The following is a 20,551-nucleotide window of genomic DNA, read 5'->3' on the forward strand; positions in this document are numbered from 1 at the left end:
AAAATTCTAGATGCTGGGAGAACAGAATGGAATGAGGGGACTGGCAGTACAGAAGCCATGCCATTCAGGTTAGCGGAGTTATCCATAGAAGAAACCGTGAGAACCTGGATGAGTGATGGCAGAGGCAGGAAGAAGTGAGGAAATTCCAGAGTTTTAGGGACTAGATGACTGATTTTGGATCAGGGAGATCGCTTCTCAGCCTTTTGGCTAAGATCAAGTGAATGTCAGAGGTAAAAAGCATGGTTTCAGGAAGGAATCCTTTGAGAATGGTTCCCAGATATCTGGTTTAGAAATCCAGCAGGATGGAGATGGAGGAACAAGGAGGGTGAGGGGTTCAGTTCTGGAATGTGGAGTTCGCTGATATAGGATATGGGCAGGGGCATCTGGGAGCTACTTGTATTTGTGGTTCTGGAATTCAAGGGTGTGGATTGAAGGTTTAGATTAAGGATGCCAGCCTGCAGTCTGCCCAACGAATGCTGTCCTCTTTACAGAATAACCGAAGATTCAGCTGTGACCACATTTGAGGCCCTGAAGGCTCGGGTCAGGGAACTTGAACGGCAGCTATCCCGTGGGGACCGCTACAAATGCCTCATCTGCATGGTGAGAGGAAGGGGACCTATGGGTGCCCTTGGTCAGGCTTCAGTGCCCCCTAGGGTTTGGAGAGGGTCTCTGCACTGTCATCTGACCTCTTTAGAGGGTGGGCCAACCTCAGTGTGATCCCTTCTCTGCCCACCTCCTCCCTAGGACTCATACTCGATGCCCCTAACGTCCATCCAGTGTTGGCATGTGCACTGCGAGGAGTGCTGGCTGCGGACCCTGGTGAGGTGGCATGGGGATTGGGGAATGGGTGGCTGTTTTGGGGTACTGCCCAGATGTCCTTGCTTATGCTTGAGCCTGCTTTGAGAGAGGAATGAGGAGGGGCGAGGGGGAGCAGGAGCATAGAACACAGCCATAAGCCAGGATCCCCGCCCCCTCCCCAAGCTCACCACATTCTCGCCTCCCCCCTCTGTGGGGTCACTGCTTGCTCCCTTCCTCTGCCCTCACCCCCCAGAAGGGAAGGCCCACTGTGTCACACATATTGGTGAGATCCTGGGTCAGGAGGAGGCTGGGTGTGGGTAAGCAGGACCAGGGCCTCAGCCCCTCCCCCTCCCATTACTAAGCTCCCTCTGCTCCTGCCCCTGTTCTTCGCTCGGGAGCAGCCATTAAAATGTCGCCCGGAGACAGCAATAAAAGGCCCGGACGTGGGCTCTGTGTCCTGATCAAAGGCCGTGTGTAATCTCGTTAGGGCCTCGGCAGCCACAGCTGGACCCAGCCTTGTTCTCATTACTGGGGCTCCTGCTGCGGGGCTGGCCAGGCGGTTTGATCCTGGCATCCCCCCAACACAGGAGCGTGCCTGCCTGCTCACAGAGGCTGCCCATGCTTCCCAGCCTTGGCTGACAGGACCAAGGTGCCAGCACACAACTGGTATAAGCCCAGTGCTCACATGAGCAAGCATGCAGCCCTGTGTGCATAACCAAAGCCTTCCCTGTTCTCCCCGCAGGGTGCCAAGAAGCTGTGCCCTCAGTGCAACACCATCACAGCACCCGGAGACCTGCGGAGAATCTACTTGTGAGCTAGCCACCCCAGGCAGGCCTTGCCTCAAGCAGCCCCACCTGCCGCCTCTGTGATGTGACCCTACCCCTTGTACATACTTGCACACAGGTTCCCCATGTACATACATGTACACACACGCACGCACACACACAGGCCTCTGGAGCCAGAGTGGATGTAGAGGCCCAGGCCCTGCCACACTCCCACCAGGATTGGGGACCATACCTGTTCCAGGTTCTGTTCCCAGGGTGGGGCAGGGAGGTGTAGGTGGGGTGGGTAGCAGGGCAAGGCTCCTGAGATCCAGCCCCCAGACCGACCGACTGACAGACAGACAGACAGACATGCAAACACCAGACTGAAGCACATGTAATATAGACGTGTATGTTTACAATGTTGTGTATAAATGGGATAACTCCCCGCCCTCACCTCTCCCGTCCCCTTTGGTTGTATGATTTTCTTTTTTTAAGAACACCTGGAAGCAGTGCCTCCTTCAGGGCTGGCTGGGGGCTCGGCCCATCCACCTCTTGGGGTGCCTGCCTCTCCCTCTCCCATGGTGTCCCTTCCCTCTCCCATGTGCTCGGTGTTCAGTGGTGTATATTTCTTCTCCCAGACATGGGGCACATGCCCCAAGGGACATGATCCTCTCCTTAGTCTTAGCTCCTGGGGCTCTTTATAAGGAGTTGGGGGGGAGGAGGCACAAAAATGGGAACCGAGGGGAGACTGGGGCTGGATGAGGGTGCTCCTGGCTGCCCAGCCTTCTGCCAAGAACCATTCCTGGGACTAGAGCTGCTGTTCCCAGGGAAGAGTGTCGTCTCCCCGCCCCTCCCATGGGCCCCATGGTGTGATGCTGTGTCTGTATATTCTATACAAAGGTACTTGTCCTTTCCCTTTGTAAACTACATTTGACATGGATTAAACCAATATAAACAGCTGCTGCCTGTGTGTGTGTGTGTGTGTGTGTGTGTGCAGGGAGGGATGGATGACAGGGGGTGTACACAGGCAGTTAAGAGGTTAATTCCTGGCAGCAATGGGGGAAAGGACTTGGCTGTGGGTGTGTGAAGCAGTACAGCGTTGGTCTGCTCAGGGACCCTGAAGCACTACGTCTGTGGGGGTGGGGCTGGGGACCTAGACTCCTGACTATTGATGGGTGGGGGCTCCAGGTTAATTCCTTATCGATGTGGAATCGTCAGCTCATTAATCACAGAAGAGGTCAGAGCTTGGGGGTACAGAGGGGATGCAAGCTCTAGCCCCCAATCTAGGGAAGGGGCAGCTATAAGCTTGGGTGAAAAGCCTCTGTCCCTTTCCAGTTCCCTGAAACAAGCCAGGGACCAGAAATGGAACCACTGCCTCAGCACCACCGTGACCTCTTCTCTTCAACCAGCCCAGTACAGCCACTGCCTGGTCCTCAAATGGAAACAGCAGAAACCCCTGTTATCCAAGATGGAGCCTCAAGGCAGACAACTGAGGTTGGCAGCTAGCACTGGAGATGCTGCTTTGTCACATCCCCACGGCTGCCCCCTGCCCGTGAGTGATCAGCATCTCACTTGGTGTCTGGTCAGAGCAGTGCTCAAAGCTGCAGATGAGTACTTGCCCACCACGGAGCTTGTTTTGAGAAAATAAGATTCTGATATTTAAAACCCCAGCGTATCTCCATTAACTCCAGACTCCTATTTACAAGTTCTCACAGGCCAGGTCTGCCCTCCATCTTCCCAAATGGGCTGCCTCCGGCACACCAATCTCGGTGCCCACGGGGCACACTGCAGAATCGGTCCAGTTGGCAGCTCCTGCCTCCTGCACTCAGATCACCCTGGTGCGAGACCAGCGGAGGCCCTTCAAAGCCCCAGGCCCAACTTGATGGCTCCAAATATCCTGAACACAAGGACCCTGAGGCCGAGATTCTAGGGGTACATGGCCTGTCCAGGTGGAACAGCCACAGTGATGGTTAAGGTTTGGAAGACAAGTGGGCAATGCCTCGTTCCCATCAGGCTGGCTCCTTTCAGGTCTCAACTCTCCCCTCTCCCTGCCTGGGACTCAGTAGGTCCTCGATGGCTGATTACTCCCACCCTGGGGGCCATATGCCCTCTAATAGGGAACATTAACCCAGAGTGAGGACCTGAAGCTCACCCTGCTGTAGGATTTTTGAGCTCCATCTCATGGCACAGGCAGCACTGCCACCTGTTGGCCATGGCTAGGAATGCAGCCACACAGCCTAGGACTCCGCTGCCAACAGTTCCAGAGGTCCCAGATGCAAGTAGAACTCGCCGAGTCCCTCAGCCCATCAGCCCGAAAATATCAGGGCTCCCACCCAGTTTTCCCAGCTATCTTCACTTCCTGTCAAACTTTCAAATCTCATCACTGCCCCCCAAGTCCCTTGATCACCACAGTAAGCTCATTCAATCAACAAACATTTATTGAATACCTACTATGTACCAGCATTGTGCAGCAGTGACTTGTAACATGATAGGTGATACAGAACTCTAAGACTAAAGGCACCACTCCTGCCCAGAGAGAATCCAAGTGGGACGCCCTCAAGGAGATGAGGGAGTTTGTTATTTCAGCCAAATGGCCCTTGCCCTGGGTCTGGTCTTCAGGGTTCCTGACTTCACCTGCCCCAGCTCCCATATGGTGCTGCTGTCTTCTCTCTGCTCCCCACTCCATCTGCCCGTTACACACACACATTGCAACTTTCCTGGACCCAGTGGCTTCCTGGAAAAGTGTGGTGGACCTGGGCAGTCCGGCCACCGCTGCCTCCTCACCTCTCCATCTGGCTTCTACCTCCGACTCCCTGGCAGTGAGGGCAGAGAAGTCTGCATGAACTGCCAAGTGAGGTCCATAGAAATGGTGCTTCATGCTGTGGGACTTTGCCTTTCTGGGGCCTTGGAAAAGAGATCACAGTCCCTGCCCCAGCCTAATCCTACCCTCTGGCACCTCCTCACAAAACTCACTTTCCATTCAAGAAATCAGAGAGTAACCCTGGGGCTCATTATCCACCCCCCCCACCACCACCCTCCGCTTGGTTAATCCTAACAGCCCAAATGCCACAAGAATCAGCATCCTGACTGCTCCACTTCTCCAAGTACAACACTGCCAGGCACTACCGCCCCTGCCTAGGATCCTGGGGTAAGCAGACCACCTGTCTCCCAGGGCAGGGGCCCAAAGGAATTCTCTACTTGGGAGACCATGACATCCCAAAGGGCTGACGGGAGTTGAACCAGAAGAGGACCTCATCCATGGATACAGGTTGTGAGGGGGTGTCAGGCATTTATTTCTGGTGCAGAGGTGAGGTGGGTGGGGCAAGGACTTCAGCAGTGGACACAGCTGCGCATGAAGTTGACACAGAGGCTCGTGTAGTAAGTAGGGTAGTCACGGAGGTGGCTGACATGAGCAGATGACACAAAGTCCACAGAGCGCACCAGGACCCGGTGTGCCAGGCGTGCCTCCACCATGCGTTCCACATCCCTGGCTAGGACCACTTCATCAGCCCTTGAGTACAGGTACAGCTCGGGCCAGCGAGAGGCTGCATCGAGTAGCCTGTCATAGAAGTGGGTATGGAAGAGGGCAGTGAGTGGAGCGAGCAGGACATGGAACAGGCCTGCCACCAGGGCAAAGGCCACCAGGAGCAGCAGGCGCAGCGCAGCAGGCCGGTGCTCCAGGATGGCTGCCAGGGCCCGCAGGGCCCCCACCAGGTTGCTATCACCAGGACCGCTGTCAAAGATGGTGCCCACCACACGCAGGTGGCAGAAGCGCCGATGGGTCTGCAGGAGCTCCAGCACGTATCGGTACAGCATGACCCCGGCGTTGCTGAAGACGTGGAAGAGTAGAGGCTCCTTCTCAATCTCGTAATCAAAGAGGAGCTCAAGTAGCTTCTGGGCCAAAACACGAAGTGAAGGGATGCCCAGGGACTCGGAGAAGAAGACCATGTGCCATGGGGCTGTGTATCGGATCACAATGCAGCCCTGTGGAGGGATAGGGTGGGGTGGGTACAAGCTAAGGTCAGAGGGGTCCAGCAGCTCCAACTTCCACAAGCCCAGAAGCCTAGCAGTGTTCCGGGCTCTGCTGAAGCTAGGCACCAGCTCACCGCTCACAGACACAGTGCCTTCCAGAGTGGAAGGTTGAAGAATAATAATCACTTCACATTGGCCAAGCCCCCTCAGCCCGGGATGGTATGTGAGGCCTGGAGCCCAGAGCATGCTTTGGAGACATCTGGGCTGACCAGAAGGAAGTCTCCTCTCTCTGGTCCACTTCGTCTCCCTCCCACCCATGATCCTGCACTCTCATCTACTCAGCTTGCTGCCTGGCTACACCCCGTTGCTGTACCTCCCCTCTGCACTGTGTCTACCACCTCCCAGGCACAAGGAGGTACCCAGTGAGACCCAACAGGACACACAGCCTGCAGGCCCCAGCCTTGACCACCAGAGGCCACTCGTGAGCCAGACCCACATCAGATCCGTCTCTGGCCACTGCTACCTTCCTACAGAGCCCTGAGGGCAGTCCATACCTTCTGGCATCAGGTGCCTGGCACTCAATCTGTCTGGTTCCAAGGCCTGGTATCACTCCTCCCACTTGCCCTGAAATTCCATGTATAGTAAATGCTGCTGTTCCTCAAATTCTAAAATCTGAGCCAAACTCTCTCTAGGTTGATGTACCCCTCAATACGTGGACCAAGTCTCCAGGCCTGAGTCTCATTACTTGGAACAGAGATCACAGTCCCTGCCCCAGCCTGATCCTACCCTCTGGCACCTCCTCACAAAGCTCACTTTCCATTCAAGGAATCCCTTCTCATTAACTTGTTCTAGGACTCAGGGCCCTTTGTTAAGGGCCTCAGAGTTAGGCAGGCTCTAGGGCAGCGGTTCTCAACCTGTGGGTCGCGACCCCTTTAGCGGTAGAACGACCCTTTCACAGGGGTCGCCTAAGACCATCCTGCATATCAGATATTTACATTACGATTCATAACAGTAGCAACATTACAGTTATGAAGTAGCAACGAAATTAATTTTATGGTTGGGTCACATGAGGAACTGTATTTAAAGGGCCAGAAGGTTGAGAACCACTGCTCTAGGATCAGACAGGGCTGGGTTCAATTTCCGGCCCCACTTATTAACAGTATGGACTTCATTTTTCTGAGTCTGTGTCTCCATCCATCTCAGGGTTATGGTGAAAATTAAATGAAAAAATGTATCTCAACTGCCCCAAACAGCACCTGGTACAAAGTAAATTCTCGACTAACAGTAGCAGTAATTCGTGACGGTAGGACTACTACTTGAATGACCCATGGCCAAACAGGGATGGTCAGCTGAGGTAACTCTCGACTTCCTCCCTCCAATCTGACATTTGCCCTAGCTGCTCCTGGCACTGCTCTTATCAGAGGGGGTCCCGCTGCCACCTGGTCCTTAGCTATGGAAATTTCACAGAGTGCTCTGTTCTCACTCCCCAGGAAGTTGTGAAATATCTTCCCACCCACCCCCAACCCACACACAGCATCGCCCACAAGTGCAAGCACATCCCACCTCACGACCACACACGTGACTCCCGGACTAAACAAAGCCCATCTACCACACATCCCACAGGGGCAGACAACCAAGGCGCCCACCACTCACTAGGGTGCACCCACCGCAGCACCTGGGAGTGCACGAAAAGGCACAGCTGCCAACACACACCCACAAGCACATACACCACTGGCGAGCACACACGTTCACGGTGCACGCGCACTCCTCCCCAGGAGCATTCAGGTGCGGAAAACTACCTGCCGGCTCAGACGTAACCTCAGCGATTCCCGTGAACACCATCTTTGAGGGCACACATGGCGTCCCCCTAACTCCACATCCCCTGTGACTGCACACACAGAGCTCGCCCTGGGAATTCCCAACACTCCCTGTGGAGGGCCCACACACCGAGCCTCCCGGTACCCACAGGTCTGGGCTTCACTTGGAGGCTTCCAAGGTGCCTGGCATCTCTGCTGCCACCTCCCCAGTCCGATGCTCGTATAAGTCCCTGCACCAAGGACCTGGGTCTCGCTGCATGTCAGATCCCAGTCTCTTCTCTCTCCCCCAAAGCCAACCATCTTTCCATCTCTGCACATGCTCAGTCCCAGGACAAGGCCCTGCTCTGTCACTCCTCACCACTCTCTCCTGTATTTCAGTCTCTTCCTCTCCCTAGATTCCTGCACAGACTAATCTCATTTTTAAAAAAAATAAAAGCTTCTGCTTTACATCACGTTCCCCTCTAACTCTATCCCACCTTTTCTTCACCCTCCTAAACAAATTCTGACAGCCACCCTCCTCTCCACCGCATCCCTTCCACTGGCTCCAATATGACTACTGCCCTGCTCTTGTGAAGGTCATCATATTCTCCCAAATGGTCTAACCCCGTGGTCGGCAAACTGCGGCTCACGAGCCACATGCGGCTCTTTGGCCCCTTGAGTGTGGCTCTTCCTAAGCCTTAGGTGTACCCTAATTAATTTAATAACAATGTACCTACCTATATAGTTTAAGTTGAAAAAATTTGGCTCTCAAAAGAAATTTCAATCATTGTACTGTTGATATTTGGCTCTGTTGACTAATGAGTTTGCCGACCACTGGAACCCATGACGGCTTTCAGTCCCCTCATACTTCCCTTCCAGCAGCATTTGGGATTACACACACTCCTAGATATATTCTTTGGTAGCCCAGGCTCTTCAATAAGTTGTTATCATGAAAACTGTTCTAGATTTAAAAGGTCAAGGAATTAGATGCAATGGGTGATCCTCAATTAGATTCTGATTTGGGCAAATCAGCTATAAAGGAACTTTGGGGACTACTAGAGAATCTGAATGTAGACTGGAAACTAGATGAGATGAAAATTTATTAACCTGAGAAGGTGGAGATCAAAATCTGAAAAAAAGCAGGCTGTAAAATAGTATAGTCAATAGATCTCATTTAGGTAAAGAAAAGAAACCGACACAGAGAGAAAAGCTGAAAGGATATATACTAACGTGTAAACAAAGGTAATCGCTAGGCGGTAGAATATGGTGTTTTTATTTTCTTTTAAATAATAAAGTATTAGGAGTTTGGAGTTGAGAAACATTTTTCTCCAAACCCATCCTGTTCTCCCAACTACCGGGTAAAGGGACCCCTTCCTTTCCCAGAAGACCCCTCCACTGGCCCTGCCACCTCAGCCCTCTGCCTTCCCCAGCTTTGCTCCTTCCCTGTCTCCCCGTGCCTCTGCCTCAATAACATCTTTCCTCTCACCTCTATAGTGGCCGTTTCCCAAAGATTCTGTGGATTCCCAAACTTTCCTGGGTTTTCTTGTCCCTCTTTGGCCACCCCTCCTTTCCTCGTAGGACCTTCTCCATCTTCCACTCCTTTAACTCTGGGCTCCTCAGAGCTGTCTTAGGCCCTCTTCTCCTTGCCCTCTACATTCTCCCTGGGGGAAGCTCATCCACCCAGGACCTATGGCTTCTCCTCAGGGTTCCTTGTCTCAAAAAACCCCGCCCTCTACTCAGGAACTGCCGCAGCCAGAACCCTGGCATTACCCTGGACCCCTCCCTCTCCCTGTGCCCACACCCAATTGCTCACTAATCTACCATTCCACCTCCTAACAAGCTCCTTGATCCATCAACTTTCCTCCAGGGGCACCACCAACCCCAAGGTCCTGACACTGCAACACATTATGCCCAGCACACTGGCCCAGATAGGCAGCATCAACCAACAGAAACTTGAGGTCTGGGCGACTCCACTACCGGGAGCAATCAGGGCTGGGCTGTCCACTGTGGGGACGGGGAGGAAGGAAGGAAGGGGAAGCAGGTCAGGGGGATGAAGGAGACAGACCAGGCCACAAAGCTGGCAGCAAAGAGGGGATAACCCTACCAAAGACCCATGACCCCAGCATCTTCCTCACAGGCCTGTTCCTATCTTCGCTGCAGCCCAGAGCAGGGCCCCAGCAAGCGTGTCCGCAGCCTGCAGTACTCACCCTTTTGTGGTAGATGGCGCTGTACTTGGCAAGGTTCTTGTCTGTGCAGCCACCCCAGCCCAAGAGAATCACCAAAGGCTGTCGAGTCCCCGCCTCCTTCCCACCTTGGCTGGGGCTGTTCTCTGAAACAGACAGGTGACTATCAGTACTGGAGGAGGTGGGAGTCACTGGCCAATCCAGAGTCAGCACCACTCTGGCTGCAGGCAGGGAACGGAAGGTAGCAGCCCAGGCACCCGCCACAGGCTCCCCCTCTGCCCGCTGCTTCAGGTGGCCCCTCAGGACGCAGGCACTACAGGGTCATTGGAAAAACCCACCTGAGGCTTTCCTTAGTGACTCAAAGACACAACCCAGGTGAGAAAAGTGAACACTTTCTCCATGCAACCTCACCTTCCAATCCAGGGGCTGGCAAACTACAAGCCATAGGCCAAAGCCAGCCATGGTCTGTTTTTGTATGATCTATGAGCTAAAAACACATTTTACATTTTTAAATGGTTTTAAAAAATCAAAAGAAGAGGAATATTTTGTGACACATGAAAATTATAAGAAATATAAATTTGAGTGTCCACAAATAAAGTTTTATTGGAACACAGCCACATTCATTTACTTCTTGTGTATGGCTGTTTTCAGGATAACACAGCAGAGCTGAGTAGTTGCAACAAAGACCCTACGGTTCACAGAGCATAAAATATTTGTTGGCTCTTTACAGAAAAAGTTTAGCAGCCCCTGTCCTAATTGCACAAACAGATGGAAGAAGAGGGTCTTAAAAAGAGAAATGGTGGCACAGTGTAAGCAGACCGACTCTGAGGCCCATTCCAAACTACCTCCCTGTCTTGCCAGAGAATATTAGCTGATATTTAATGAGGTTTAACCTCATAACAACACTAAGAGGAATATTATTACAGATGCAAATTGAGGCACAGAGTGGTTAGGTGACTTGCCTAAGGTCACACAGGCCCCTGCTCCCCATCCACCAGCTCTGTCCATAACTAGAAGCATGCCTCCTCCAGTGAGTGATGTGTGAGGCACAAGCCAGCTGTCTGCTCTGTATCTGCTACTGTAGAGGCCTCCCTGCTGCCTTGTTAGTCAGAACCCATCTCGTTTCCCCTGCCAAGGGAGTGCCACCTCCTCAGGGGGATTCTGTGCAGGGACTGCTAGTTATCTGCCCTCCCGCAAGGACGGGGCTGTGCCCTTCCAAGGATCAAGCCACTTGGCTATGTTCAGCTGCCACCCTGAGATTTATGGAGGCCAGTGGTGACCTGGCAACAGTAAATTTCAAGGCTAGTTAAGAGGATGGTAAATATAAATCACTAACCTTTGGACAAAAGGAAGACAACAATTTCCTGTGGAAATTAATGTGATTGAAAAGTTCAATGTTCCTGCTCTCCAGCAGTGGTGACTCCAGCCTTCGGAGATTAACTGCCTGCACCCACGGGGATCCCGGGCTGGGCTGCAACTCAGCCTGCAGCGGGAGCTGCCAGCGCCTCGGTCCCTTGCTGACGCCTGCCAGCCCTCCCACAGCTCTAACTCGGGCCACTCTAAATATTCTCACTCCTTACTGGGCTTGGTGTCCCCCCGACCTCTGCCAGAGCAGCTCTGGTTCGGATCTGCCTTTGAATCTCCGAGACCCAGCAGCTGGGTTCCTGAGACCCATCTCAGGGAGGCTCCCTTACTTCTGTGAGCTTCTGAGCATCGGCTCCCCTCCCCAGCCTAGAGGGTCCCCTCCATGGGTCTCCACCAGGACACCAGCGAAGGGCTTTGGAATTTATCTCAAATAGAGAAGGCAGGCAAGGGAAGTCACATGCCCTGGCAGCCGCCCAAAGTTAAGGCCACCCAACCAGCAGTGATGGCGCATTCCCAGTAGGGGAAGGCTCAGACAGCTTCTGCTGGGCCTCGGACTTGCCCCTTCTCCAATGGCTGGATTTCTAACTCCATTTGCTCCCACTGCAGGCTGTACTGGCACCCTCACTTCACCGACTCACGAAGGAATGGCTCTTCCCCAGATACGCATCTCCATGAAGAAACTCAGCTTATGAACTCCATGAATTCACTGCCTACTCCCAGAGCCCAAGCTTTCTGTCATGTTCCTAAAGGGGGGAGACCGGTCCCTCCACTCCTGCCAGGCATTCAAGGCTGCCCGCTGAGCCACAGGTACTCTGCACCTGTGGGCACCTCCCACTCCAACACATTCTCCTCCCCGTGCCCTACTTCCTGTGCCCACTCTTAACTCAGAGCCTTTGGCATGACCTCCTCCCCTAGAGGCACACGGCTCCTTTTGATTCTATACATGAAGTGCTATAATCCAGAAAGTCCAAGGTGCTCTGGGAGCATGGCTGAGAGTGACCGTGACCAGGAAAGGCCTCCCAAAGGAAGACGCATTTGCTGTTCCGGCCTTGAAGGACTAGCGGGAGCATGCCAGGTACAGAGCGGGCAGGGGCAGGAGCTATGGAGACGTTACAGTTGGCCTGGGCACAGCAAGCAGTCCTGGGGGCGAGCTCCTCGGTGAGGGAGCAGCACCAACGGTCAGGAGAGCTGCCGAGAGTGGGACTGGCCCCAATCCTGCAGGGCCTTCACACCATGCTGAGGAGCCCGGATTTTATTCCACAGCAGTAGAGAACGAGTGAAGATTCCGGAACTGGGGAACGGCATGATCCAATCTGTACTGATTCACGACTTGCACAATTATTTGTTTAATGTCTTAGCCAGCAGGCTCCGTGAAGGCAGGAACTGGGTATGTCGTGTTCAGCACCACACCCCCAGCGCCCAGCACTGTAGCTGGCACATTCAGGCACTTGTGCTGAAGGCACACGCGGCTGGGAAGTGAAGGATGGATCCAAGGAGGAAGAGCTGGCATTCTCCTTGTTACCCACGGCCCTTTCCAGCCATAAAAGTAACGACGACGGCTACTGTTATTTATGGCCACATCGGGATCATGATTCCTACACTCTTGTGAAAGCCCCTGTTCCTCTCCCCTCCCCCTGCTGACATCTCCAGCCACTCCCCTCAGGCCCTGAAGACAGGCACTGGCTCAGCCTCCTGCATATACTCCAAGGCTTACCATGGCCCACCTTGTTCCTAAACCATAAAACTCTCTGAAGTCCACATTTCCTTCCAGCGCCTACCCTCCCGCTCTTTCCCATTACAGAGAAAAACAATAACAGCAAAAAGAGCATTATGTGTCAGGCAGTATTCTAAGCACTTTACCTATCAACTCACTTTGTCTTCACAACAATTCTATGAACAAGAAACTGTTATTATTCTCATTTTACAGATGAAAAACTAAGCCATGGAGATAGTAAATAACCTGCTCAAAATTACACAACTAAGCAGTGAAGCTGGAACCCAAACCCAAGTGGCCTAGAGACCAGCTTACAACCACTTTCTCAGCCAAACCCCAAGGCCCCATCTTAACCAATTTATATGGCTCAGCTCCAAACCTGTACACGCAGCTGCCTCTGTACATCAACAGGTCCAACACTGACCTACTCCACCTGTTCCTCCTCAGGGGACTGGTCACACCAGCCAGAACCTCAACATTTGCTGCCTCATTTGGTCCTGCAACCATCCCAGGAGTTAGCTACTACTGTGAGCTATTGCCTCCCTTTTACAGGTGAGAAAACTGAAGCACAGAGAGGGTAATAAGTCCCCCTGCAAGAACATGCCGCCAGGAAGTGGCAGAGCCGCGTCCATCCCTGGACCGCCGCGCCACAATGCCTCCACCTCCAGGACCTCACAAGCGCCTACTCCCCGGCTGATGCTGATGCTCCGTGTTTATGCTTTGCTAATGCCCACTCCACCTTCTGAGTCAGCTCACTGTTCACTTCCAGGAAGCCCCCTTAATGCCCTCCCCACCCCTTCTCACCCCCATCCCCAATCAGCAGACGGGGTTCGAGGGCCTCCTCTGCAGTCACAGCACCCACCATCACCAGCCACGGCACTCATCGCTGCCCGGAAAGTGCCCATTAGGAACAGGCGGGAGACTACTGTATTACACAAGGCAAGAGATGGCAAAGACCCCAACCAGAGCAGGGGAGACAGGTAGGACGGGGAGGGAAATGACAGGGAGAAGAGAGTCACGACAATTTTGGAACAAAAGTATCAAAAGTCTTAAAAACATACAATATTTGACTTAGTAATTCCACTTCTAAGAAAGAAAAATGTTTCATGGAAATATTTAATGTTTCATGGAAATATTTAAGCAGATCACAGACACAAAATGTAAGAGATTAAACACAGGATAAAATATAGGAGTCGGTTGGCACTGGCTGGCTGTGTGCGTCATTTCCGGGGACACAGTCACGGAGTGGCCAAGGGCCTGCAGAACATCAAGCTTATGTTCTATTGTGACTCCTGCGACACATACCTCACTCACGACTGTCCATCTGGGAGAAAGACCCTGCCGTGGTCGGAAACAAAGAGAGTGTGAAAACCTCTCAGAAGTGGATGGAAGAGCAGGCTCAGAGCCTGACTGACAAAACAACCGCAGCATTTCAGCAAGGGAAGCTAGACACCTCCTACTCCACCCTGCTCCTCCTCCTGCAGGGGTGATGTTCCCACCTCCCCACAGCCTTCCGGTCCACCCCGCCCTCGTATGATGCCAGCACCCCACATGGGCCCCCAAGGATGAGACCTCCCACCCATCCCTTGATGGCGCCCGCTCGGCCCGGAATGACTCGACCAGACAGATAAGGAGCGAGGGAGCCTCTTTCTATCCGTTTCTCTTACTTGTTCTACTTCACGAGAGATCGTGGTGACTCTGGGTGTTTTCTAACATCAGATAAGGAAAAGGCACCCCTATCTAAGAGAGGGGAGTATGGGACCAAAAGAAGCAATTCTCATTTGTATTGTGAAATGTGAAAATAAAATTGTCAACTCTTTTAGTTAAAAAAATATAGATATAGGAGCACATCTTTGTGACCTTGGATAAGGTAACGGTTTCTTAGACATGAGCAAAAGTATAAAGAATAAAAGAAAAAGTAGATAAATTGGGACTTCATCAAAATTGAACTTTGGTATTTCAAACGACACCATCAAAAAGTGAAAAAAAACCTTAGCCAGTTTGGCTCAGTGAATAGAGCGTCGACCCACGGACTGAAGGGTCCCTGGTTCGATTCCAGCCAGGGACACGTACTTTGGTTGCCGGCTGGATCCCTGTGTGGGAGGCAACCCATCGATGTGAGATGTTTCTCTCTCTGTGTCTCTCCTCCTCCCTTCCACTCTCTCTAAAATCAATGGGAAAATATCCTCGGGTGAGAATTAACAACAACAAAATCCGCAGAATGGGAGAAAATATTTGCAAATCATGTATCTGACAAGGGGCTTGTATCCAGGATATATTAAAACCTCTTAACAATTCAACAATAAAAAGACAAATAACCCAATTTTAAAATGGACAAAGGCCTTGAAGAAACACTCCTCCAAAGACATATGAAAGGCCAATAGCACATGAAAAGATGCTCAACGTCATAAGCATTAGAAAAATGAAAATCAAAACCACAATGAGATGCCATCTTATACCCGCCAGGATGGCTATAATCAAAAAGTCAGATAGTGCCCTGGCCAGTGTTGCTTGATGGTTAGAGCGTTGGCCTGCTCACCGAAGGGTCTCAGGTTTGATCCCCAGTTAAGGGCATATACCTGGGTTGCAGATTTGATCCTCACCCCCAGTTGGAACGTGTGTGGGAGGCAACCAATCAATATGTTTCTCACATTGATGTTTCTCTCTCTCTCTACCCCTTCTACTCTCTCTAAGGATCAATGGAAAAAATATCCTCATCCCTTGGGTGAGGATTAATAAAAATTTAAAAAGTCAGATAGTAAAAGGGCTGGTGAGGATGTGAAGAGATCAGGACCCTCAGAGACTGCTGGTGAGAATGTAAAAAGGTGCAGCCACTTTGAAAAAAGTTTGGTAGTTTCTCAAAAAATTAAACATAGAGTTACCGTATGACCCAGCATTTCCACTCCTAGACAAAAATGTTCACAAATGTTCATAACAGCATTATTCATAACTAGAGGCCTGGTGCACGAAATTCATGCACGGAGGGGGGGGGGGGCTGTGTGTCCCTCAGCCCAGCCTGCATCCTCTCAAATCTGGGACCGCTCGAGGGATATCCAACTGCCTGGTGGGATCAGGCCTAAACAGGCAGCCGGACATCCCTCTCACAATCCGGGACTGCTGGCTCCCAACTGCTCGCCTGCCTGCCTGCCTGATCACCCCCTAACTGCTAACCTGCCAGCCTGGTCCCCCCCAACTGCCCTCCCCTGCCAGCCTGGTCCCTCCCCAACTGCCCTCCCCTGCCGGCCATCTTGTGTCTACATGGGGGTGGCCATCTTGTGTGTTGGAGTGATGGTCAATTTGCATATTACTCTTTTATTAGATAGGATAGCCAAAAAGGGAAGTAATTCAAATGTCTATCACCTATCAGTGGATAAACAAAATGTGATATCCATACAATGAAATACTATTTGGTCCTAACAGGAATGAAGTATTGATACATGCTATAACATGGATGAACTTTGAAATCAAATGCTAAGTGAAAGAAGCCAGCCACAAGACCATATATTGTATGATTCCATTTATATGAAGTGTCCGGAACAGGCAAATCCATTGACAGAAAGTAGATCAGCAGTTGCTAGCAGCTAAAGGGAGGGGGGAATGAGGGAGTATTAATGGGTACAGGGTTTCTTGTTGAGGTGCTGAAAATGTTCTGGAATTAAGACAATGATGATGGTTGCACAATTCTGTGAAAGCCAATGAATTGTACATATTAAAAGGGTAAATTTTAATGGTACATGAATTATACCTCAATAATGCTATTATTTTAAAAAGTAAAAGTAATACAATATGGAAAAGCAAGTTGAAAAGCAGTATAAACAACAGAATACACATATATTTATATTTGTATATATGCATATATGCACAGAAAAATACATCAAAGATTAATAGCAATTATTTCTGGGACTAGAGGCAACTGTTTTTTCATGGTATTTTTTACCCATTTTCTAAAATCAGTATGTATCACTTTTGCAATAAGAGTTAAAATTTTATTTTTTAAAATGGGGGGAGGGTGTTTCAGAAAGCCAAAGCAGTTGAGAAGTCACAGAGATCAAGCCTGGCAGAAGTATTTCCTTCAACCCTGGCACTTTCTGAGCACCACACAAAACAATTTAATCTCACGGGCTCCCTGTCCTCTAGAATTTCTCAACAAAACAACACTGACACCAATAATACAGGAATTACAGATACCTATATTGTACAACAGTTCAAGTCATAAAGCTGAAGCATAAATTAGATTGTGCACACCCCAGGGGCATACGGCGATGACAAAGGAAAGGGCTGACAAGACATAAGAGTTGTGGCACAACATGTGCTTTTTATCTGTAAGCCAGACTCAAAACACAAAGAACCTCTGTTTTCTTTTTTAAATGTGAAGAATAAAAGGATACCCAAATTGTCTACTGCCCAGAAATATTTTCTAGAGTCTTAGAGTTCCTATATTTAAACCAAATTACTTTATTTTAAATTTACTTTTTTTTTTTACTTTTTGAAATAACAGCATAGGAGAGTAGCATAGTACCTAAGGGTACATAGTATGTAAAACAATAACTGGGTTCAAATCTCTGGCTCTGCCACTAATAACTAGGAAGGAGATCTTGAGCAAGTTCTCTAAGCTTTCATTTCCTTATCTGTGAAATGGGGATAATAATACAAAGGATGAAGTAAGATAATGACTATAAAGGGCTTAGCATGGTACCTGGCATAGAGAGAGAGCTCAATAAATCAAAATTATTATTATTACTTCAGGAGGAAAGCATGCTCACTGTAGAAAAGGAGAAATGAATATCTAATAAAATTGGAATCATACTGTTTTGTAATCTGCTTTCTTCGATTTAGCAATATATTGTATTGTGAACATCTCTCCCTGTCAGTTTATATATTTCTACCCCATTCTTTTTAGTGGCTGCAGAGCAGCTATAGAATATTTCATAATTTATGGTGACCAATCTCCCATTATTAGACATGATGTTGTTTCCAGTTTTTCTGCTATTATAAAAATACTTTACTGGACACCTCTTTCTTTGTGCATGTCCTTAATTGTTTCCTAGAAATGGAACTGTATTCAAGCAACATTTCCTAATGGCAACTGAAAGCTGATGCAAAAGCTCAGGAGTGGGGCTCCTGAGTTGAAATCTGGGATAACCTGGGACAAGGTATTTCCCCAAGGAAATGAGATGAAAGCAGGGTATTAGGAGGTGCAGGGGATCACCGGTCAGAGAAGAAGAGTGGGTGGGTTGTGAGAGATTCCAGGTCAAGGGAACGGCTCAGTGAAGGACCAGACAGACGCCCCTCGGCATGGGCAGGCACGTACACTCGTGGTGGGATTCCCAGGAGGGATCTGCGCCAGCCCGCCCAGCCTGGGCTCTGAATGACCCCGGGTTTGCAGCTGCCTTCCCGCTAACTGACGTGCCAGCAGCAGCTGCTCACCTCTCTGTCAACTCACTGCAGTGCTGGGCTCTGCGGTTTGATGTTCAAATATACGGGGAAAGCAATTCCAGAAACCAAATATGACTGTCCCACACACTTCTCCACCATTAAACAGTAAATGCAAAATTTGGAGGACAAGCTCTGGGGTCCCCAAAGACTGTCCCTGTGTGAAGCCATGTCAGCCTGGAGGGGAGCTCTCTGCAGATGGGAAGCAAATGGATTCAGGGGATCACAGTGCTGTTTCCTCCTTCTGAGAATTCCTACAACCTCCAGCTCAGCTCCAGGGTATGCACTTTGAGAGAAAGGCACGATGAACTAAAGCCAGTCCAGAGGAGCAAGAAGGAGGTTGTTAGAACCACATCAGAGAAGGGACAGCGGAAGGCCCTGGAGGCATTTCTCTTGGAGAAGAAATTTGAGGAAGGCATGAAGCTGTCCTCTTGAGAGAGGAAGAGAAATTAGTGTTGAGCCACCACGACCCTCTAGCCTTCCAGTTACATCACTGTGAAACCAGCTCTTTATAAACCTCACCCCTTCCCGAAACCACAGCTCCCTAAAGGGAGTCTGTGTATGAGTCACTTCTGAGGCACCAGCAACTAACACACGGCCAGGACACAGAAAATGCTGAACTGAAAGAGGAAATGGCAGGAAGGCCTATTGTGGGTCAAGAAAGGGAAGGGCTTTCTAACAATCCCCATTGCCTCCCACAGGCCAGGATGTTTGGGAGAACGCTGTCAGCGAAGGGTCCGGTAGCAACAGAATGCCCTCACGCTAGCAGAAGGATGCAGAACAAAATGGCCCCGAGATTTCTTTCAATTCTAGGACCCAGTCTCCTCAAGCAGTGAGGGGAGCCACAAGCAGAGAAAATACACCAACAACGTGCCAGGCACACACATCCAGTCACTATCTTGTTAACCCTCACAATCCCGGGAGTAGGCATTATTATTATTACCATTTTACAGTGGAGAAACCTGAGGCTCGGAGAGGCTCAACAACTTGCCAAGCCATTGACCCAGTAAGAGGTAGATCTGAAATACTAACCAAGACCACCAGGCTGCCACCGGGGCTGAGAGAGAACTTCTGCCTTCCTGGCCATGCAGAAGGCAGCTCCAGCCCTTTGCAGCTGAAGGCTCTCCAAGGACAAGAGTTATTACCTGGCTTCATCTCCCCCTGATGCCAAAACTTTCCAAAAGCACGTTTACATCTATTAGCCCAAGAGCCCTAAGCCAACAGATCAGGTTTCCCTGAGCCCAGCTCTAGGGAAACACAGCTGGTCTAGAGCCATTTGTTCTGTGGGAGCCCAGCGGCTGCCCTCCTCTCTTAGACCCCAACCAAGGAACACAAGATGCTATGGGAGGGGTCTGGGAAGTCTCCCCTGAAGGAAGCAACATCTGAGCTAAGCCTCAAATGATGAGCCGGACAAGCGAGGGAGCAGTGTGGGGCAGCAGAGGGGAAAGGGCATTCCAGACGCAGGAAACAGCAGAGGCAAAGGCAAGGAAGCAAGACATGCGTGGAGAATCACAAGCAGTTCGGTTGCCAGAACATAAAACTCAAATTGAACAGTGGAAGGACGTGGTGACCAAAGAGGCAAGCAGGGGCTGATAAATTATGAAGGACTTTGAATGCCATGTTAAGGAATCCGGACTTGATTTATCCTGAGGGCAATAAGGAGCCAATGAAGGGTTTTACACAGGGCGGTGATAAGATCAAACCTCTGCAGATGAGGCTGAGCTGTGGCAGTGAGACCGGAGGCGTGAAGGCGGTGTGGAGTGATGCAGGGGAGAGATATGCTGGGCCTTGGCTGGCGTGTACTTCAAGGCTCCTGCACCATAATCCCGAGTCAGGGCCCAACCTTCCATTCTCTGGGCCCCTAATCCTACTCACACTGCCAAGGACCCAGGCCTACCCTACAAGCTACTAATTTTAGGGAGCCTCCCACACACCTTCCTTTAATGATATGACTCTAGGGAGAAAAATAATGCTAATCACTAACCTCACTCCATTCCAGGCACTATGCTGGGTCCTTAACACAAACAATCTCAGTTGTGCAACCAACAACCCTTTGAGGGAGGTTCCTATCGGTATCCCCGTTTTTGCAGAAGAGGAAACTGAAGTTTAGAGGGGGTTGCGTGCCAAAGGGCATCCAGCTACTAAAGGGAGGAGTCAGGATGTGAACCGACTTCTGCCTGGCGGCAGGGGCTGCTCTGTGGAGAGTAGAGAGAAGGGAGGGATGAGGGTTCTGTGTCCCGGGCTTCCGCGAAGTCCCCGGGGGGAAATAGTGGGCGGAACCAGAAAGGCTAGACGTGGGAAGCCAGATCCCAAACAAAGGAATCAGAAGGGTCCCTGCCCTCCCGCCTTCAGCTACCAGGAGAAAGACAAGAGCGTGGCCTTGAAAACTCCGATTGAAAAGACCAAAAAAAAAAAAAAGGGCCCCAAAAGAGCAGAGGACGCAGGGAAGGGAAGAGGCTCCGACAGGTTGAGCGCCCGGGGGCGGGGCTTACAGGGGGGGCGGAGCTCTCTGAGCCAAACCGAGTC

At 50.8% G+C, this 20,551-nt stretch overlaps 2 protein-coding genes and 1 long non-coding RNA gene across 3 annotated transcripts in view; 1 reads left to right on the forward strand and 2 right to left on the reverse strand.

The window, feature by feature from the left end:
- The window catches only part of RNF220 (ring finger protein 220), a 228,736-nt gene extending 226,214 nt beyond the window's left edge, over positions 1-2,522 (forward strand). Inside the window, exons 12-14 of the mRNA XM_014540045.1 lie at positions 492-600; positions 745-819; positions 1,541-2,522. Coding sequence (XP_014395531.1) covers positions 492-600; positions 745-819; positions 1,541-1,612 — 256 coding nt within the window. The 3' untranslated portion in view covers positions 1,613-2,522. The remainder of the gene's footprint in view (positions 1-491; positions 601-744; positions 820-1,540) is intronic.
- A 1,460-nt stretch (positions 2,523-3,982) lies between these two features.
- On the reverse strand, positions 3,983-9,683 carry TMEM53 (transmembrane protein 53). Its single transcript, XM_014540046.1, has 2 exons — positions 9,538-9,683; positions 3,983-5,546 (listed from the first exon to the last, which is right to left on the reverse strand). Exon 2 carries the CDS (start codon positions 5,508-5,510, stop codon positions 4,893-4,895), a length of 618 nt encoding a protein of 205 aa, XP_014395532.1. The 5' UTR covers positions 5,511-5,546; positions 9,538-9,683; the 3' UTR covers positions 3,983-4,892.
- A 4,007-nt stretch (positions 9,684-13,690) lies between these two features.
- On the reverse strand, positions 13,691-14,423 carry LOC106726163. The gene is made up of 2 exons (XR_001362194.1): positions 14,260-14,423; positions 13,691-13,930 (listed from the first exon to the last, which is right to left on the reverse strand). It is a non-coding gene; the product is annotated as an uncharacterized LOC106726163 (long non-coding RNA).
- Positions 14,424-20,551: the final 6,128 nt, after the last annotated feature.

This window comes from Myotis brandtii, unplaced genomic scaffold (assembly GCF_000412655.1).
Source record: "Myotis brandtii unplaced genomic scaffold, ASM41265v1 scaffold235, whole genome shotgun sequence".
In the NCBI taxonomy this organism is placed as follows: Eukaryota; Metazoa; Chordata; class Mammalia; order Chiroptera; family Vespertilionidae; genus Myotis; species Myotis brandtii.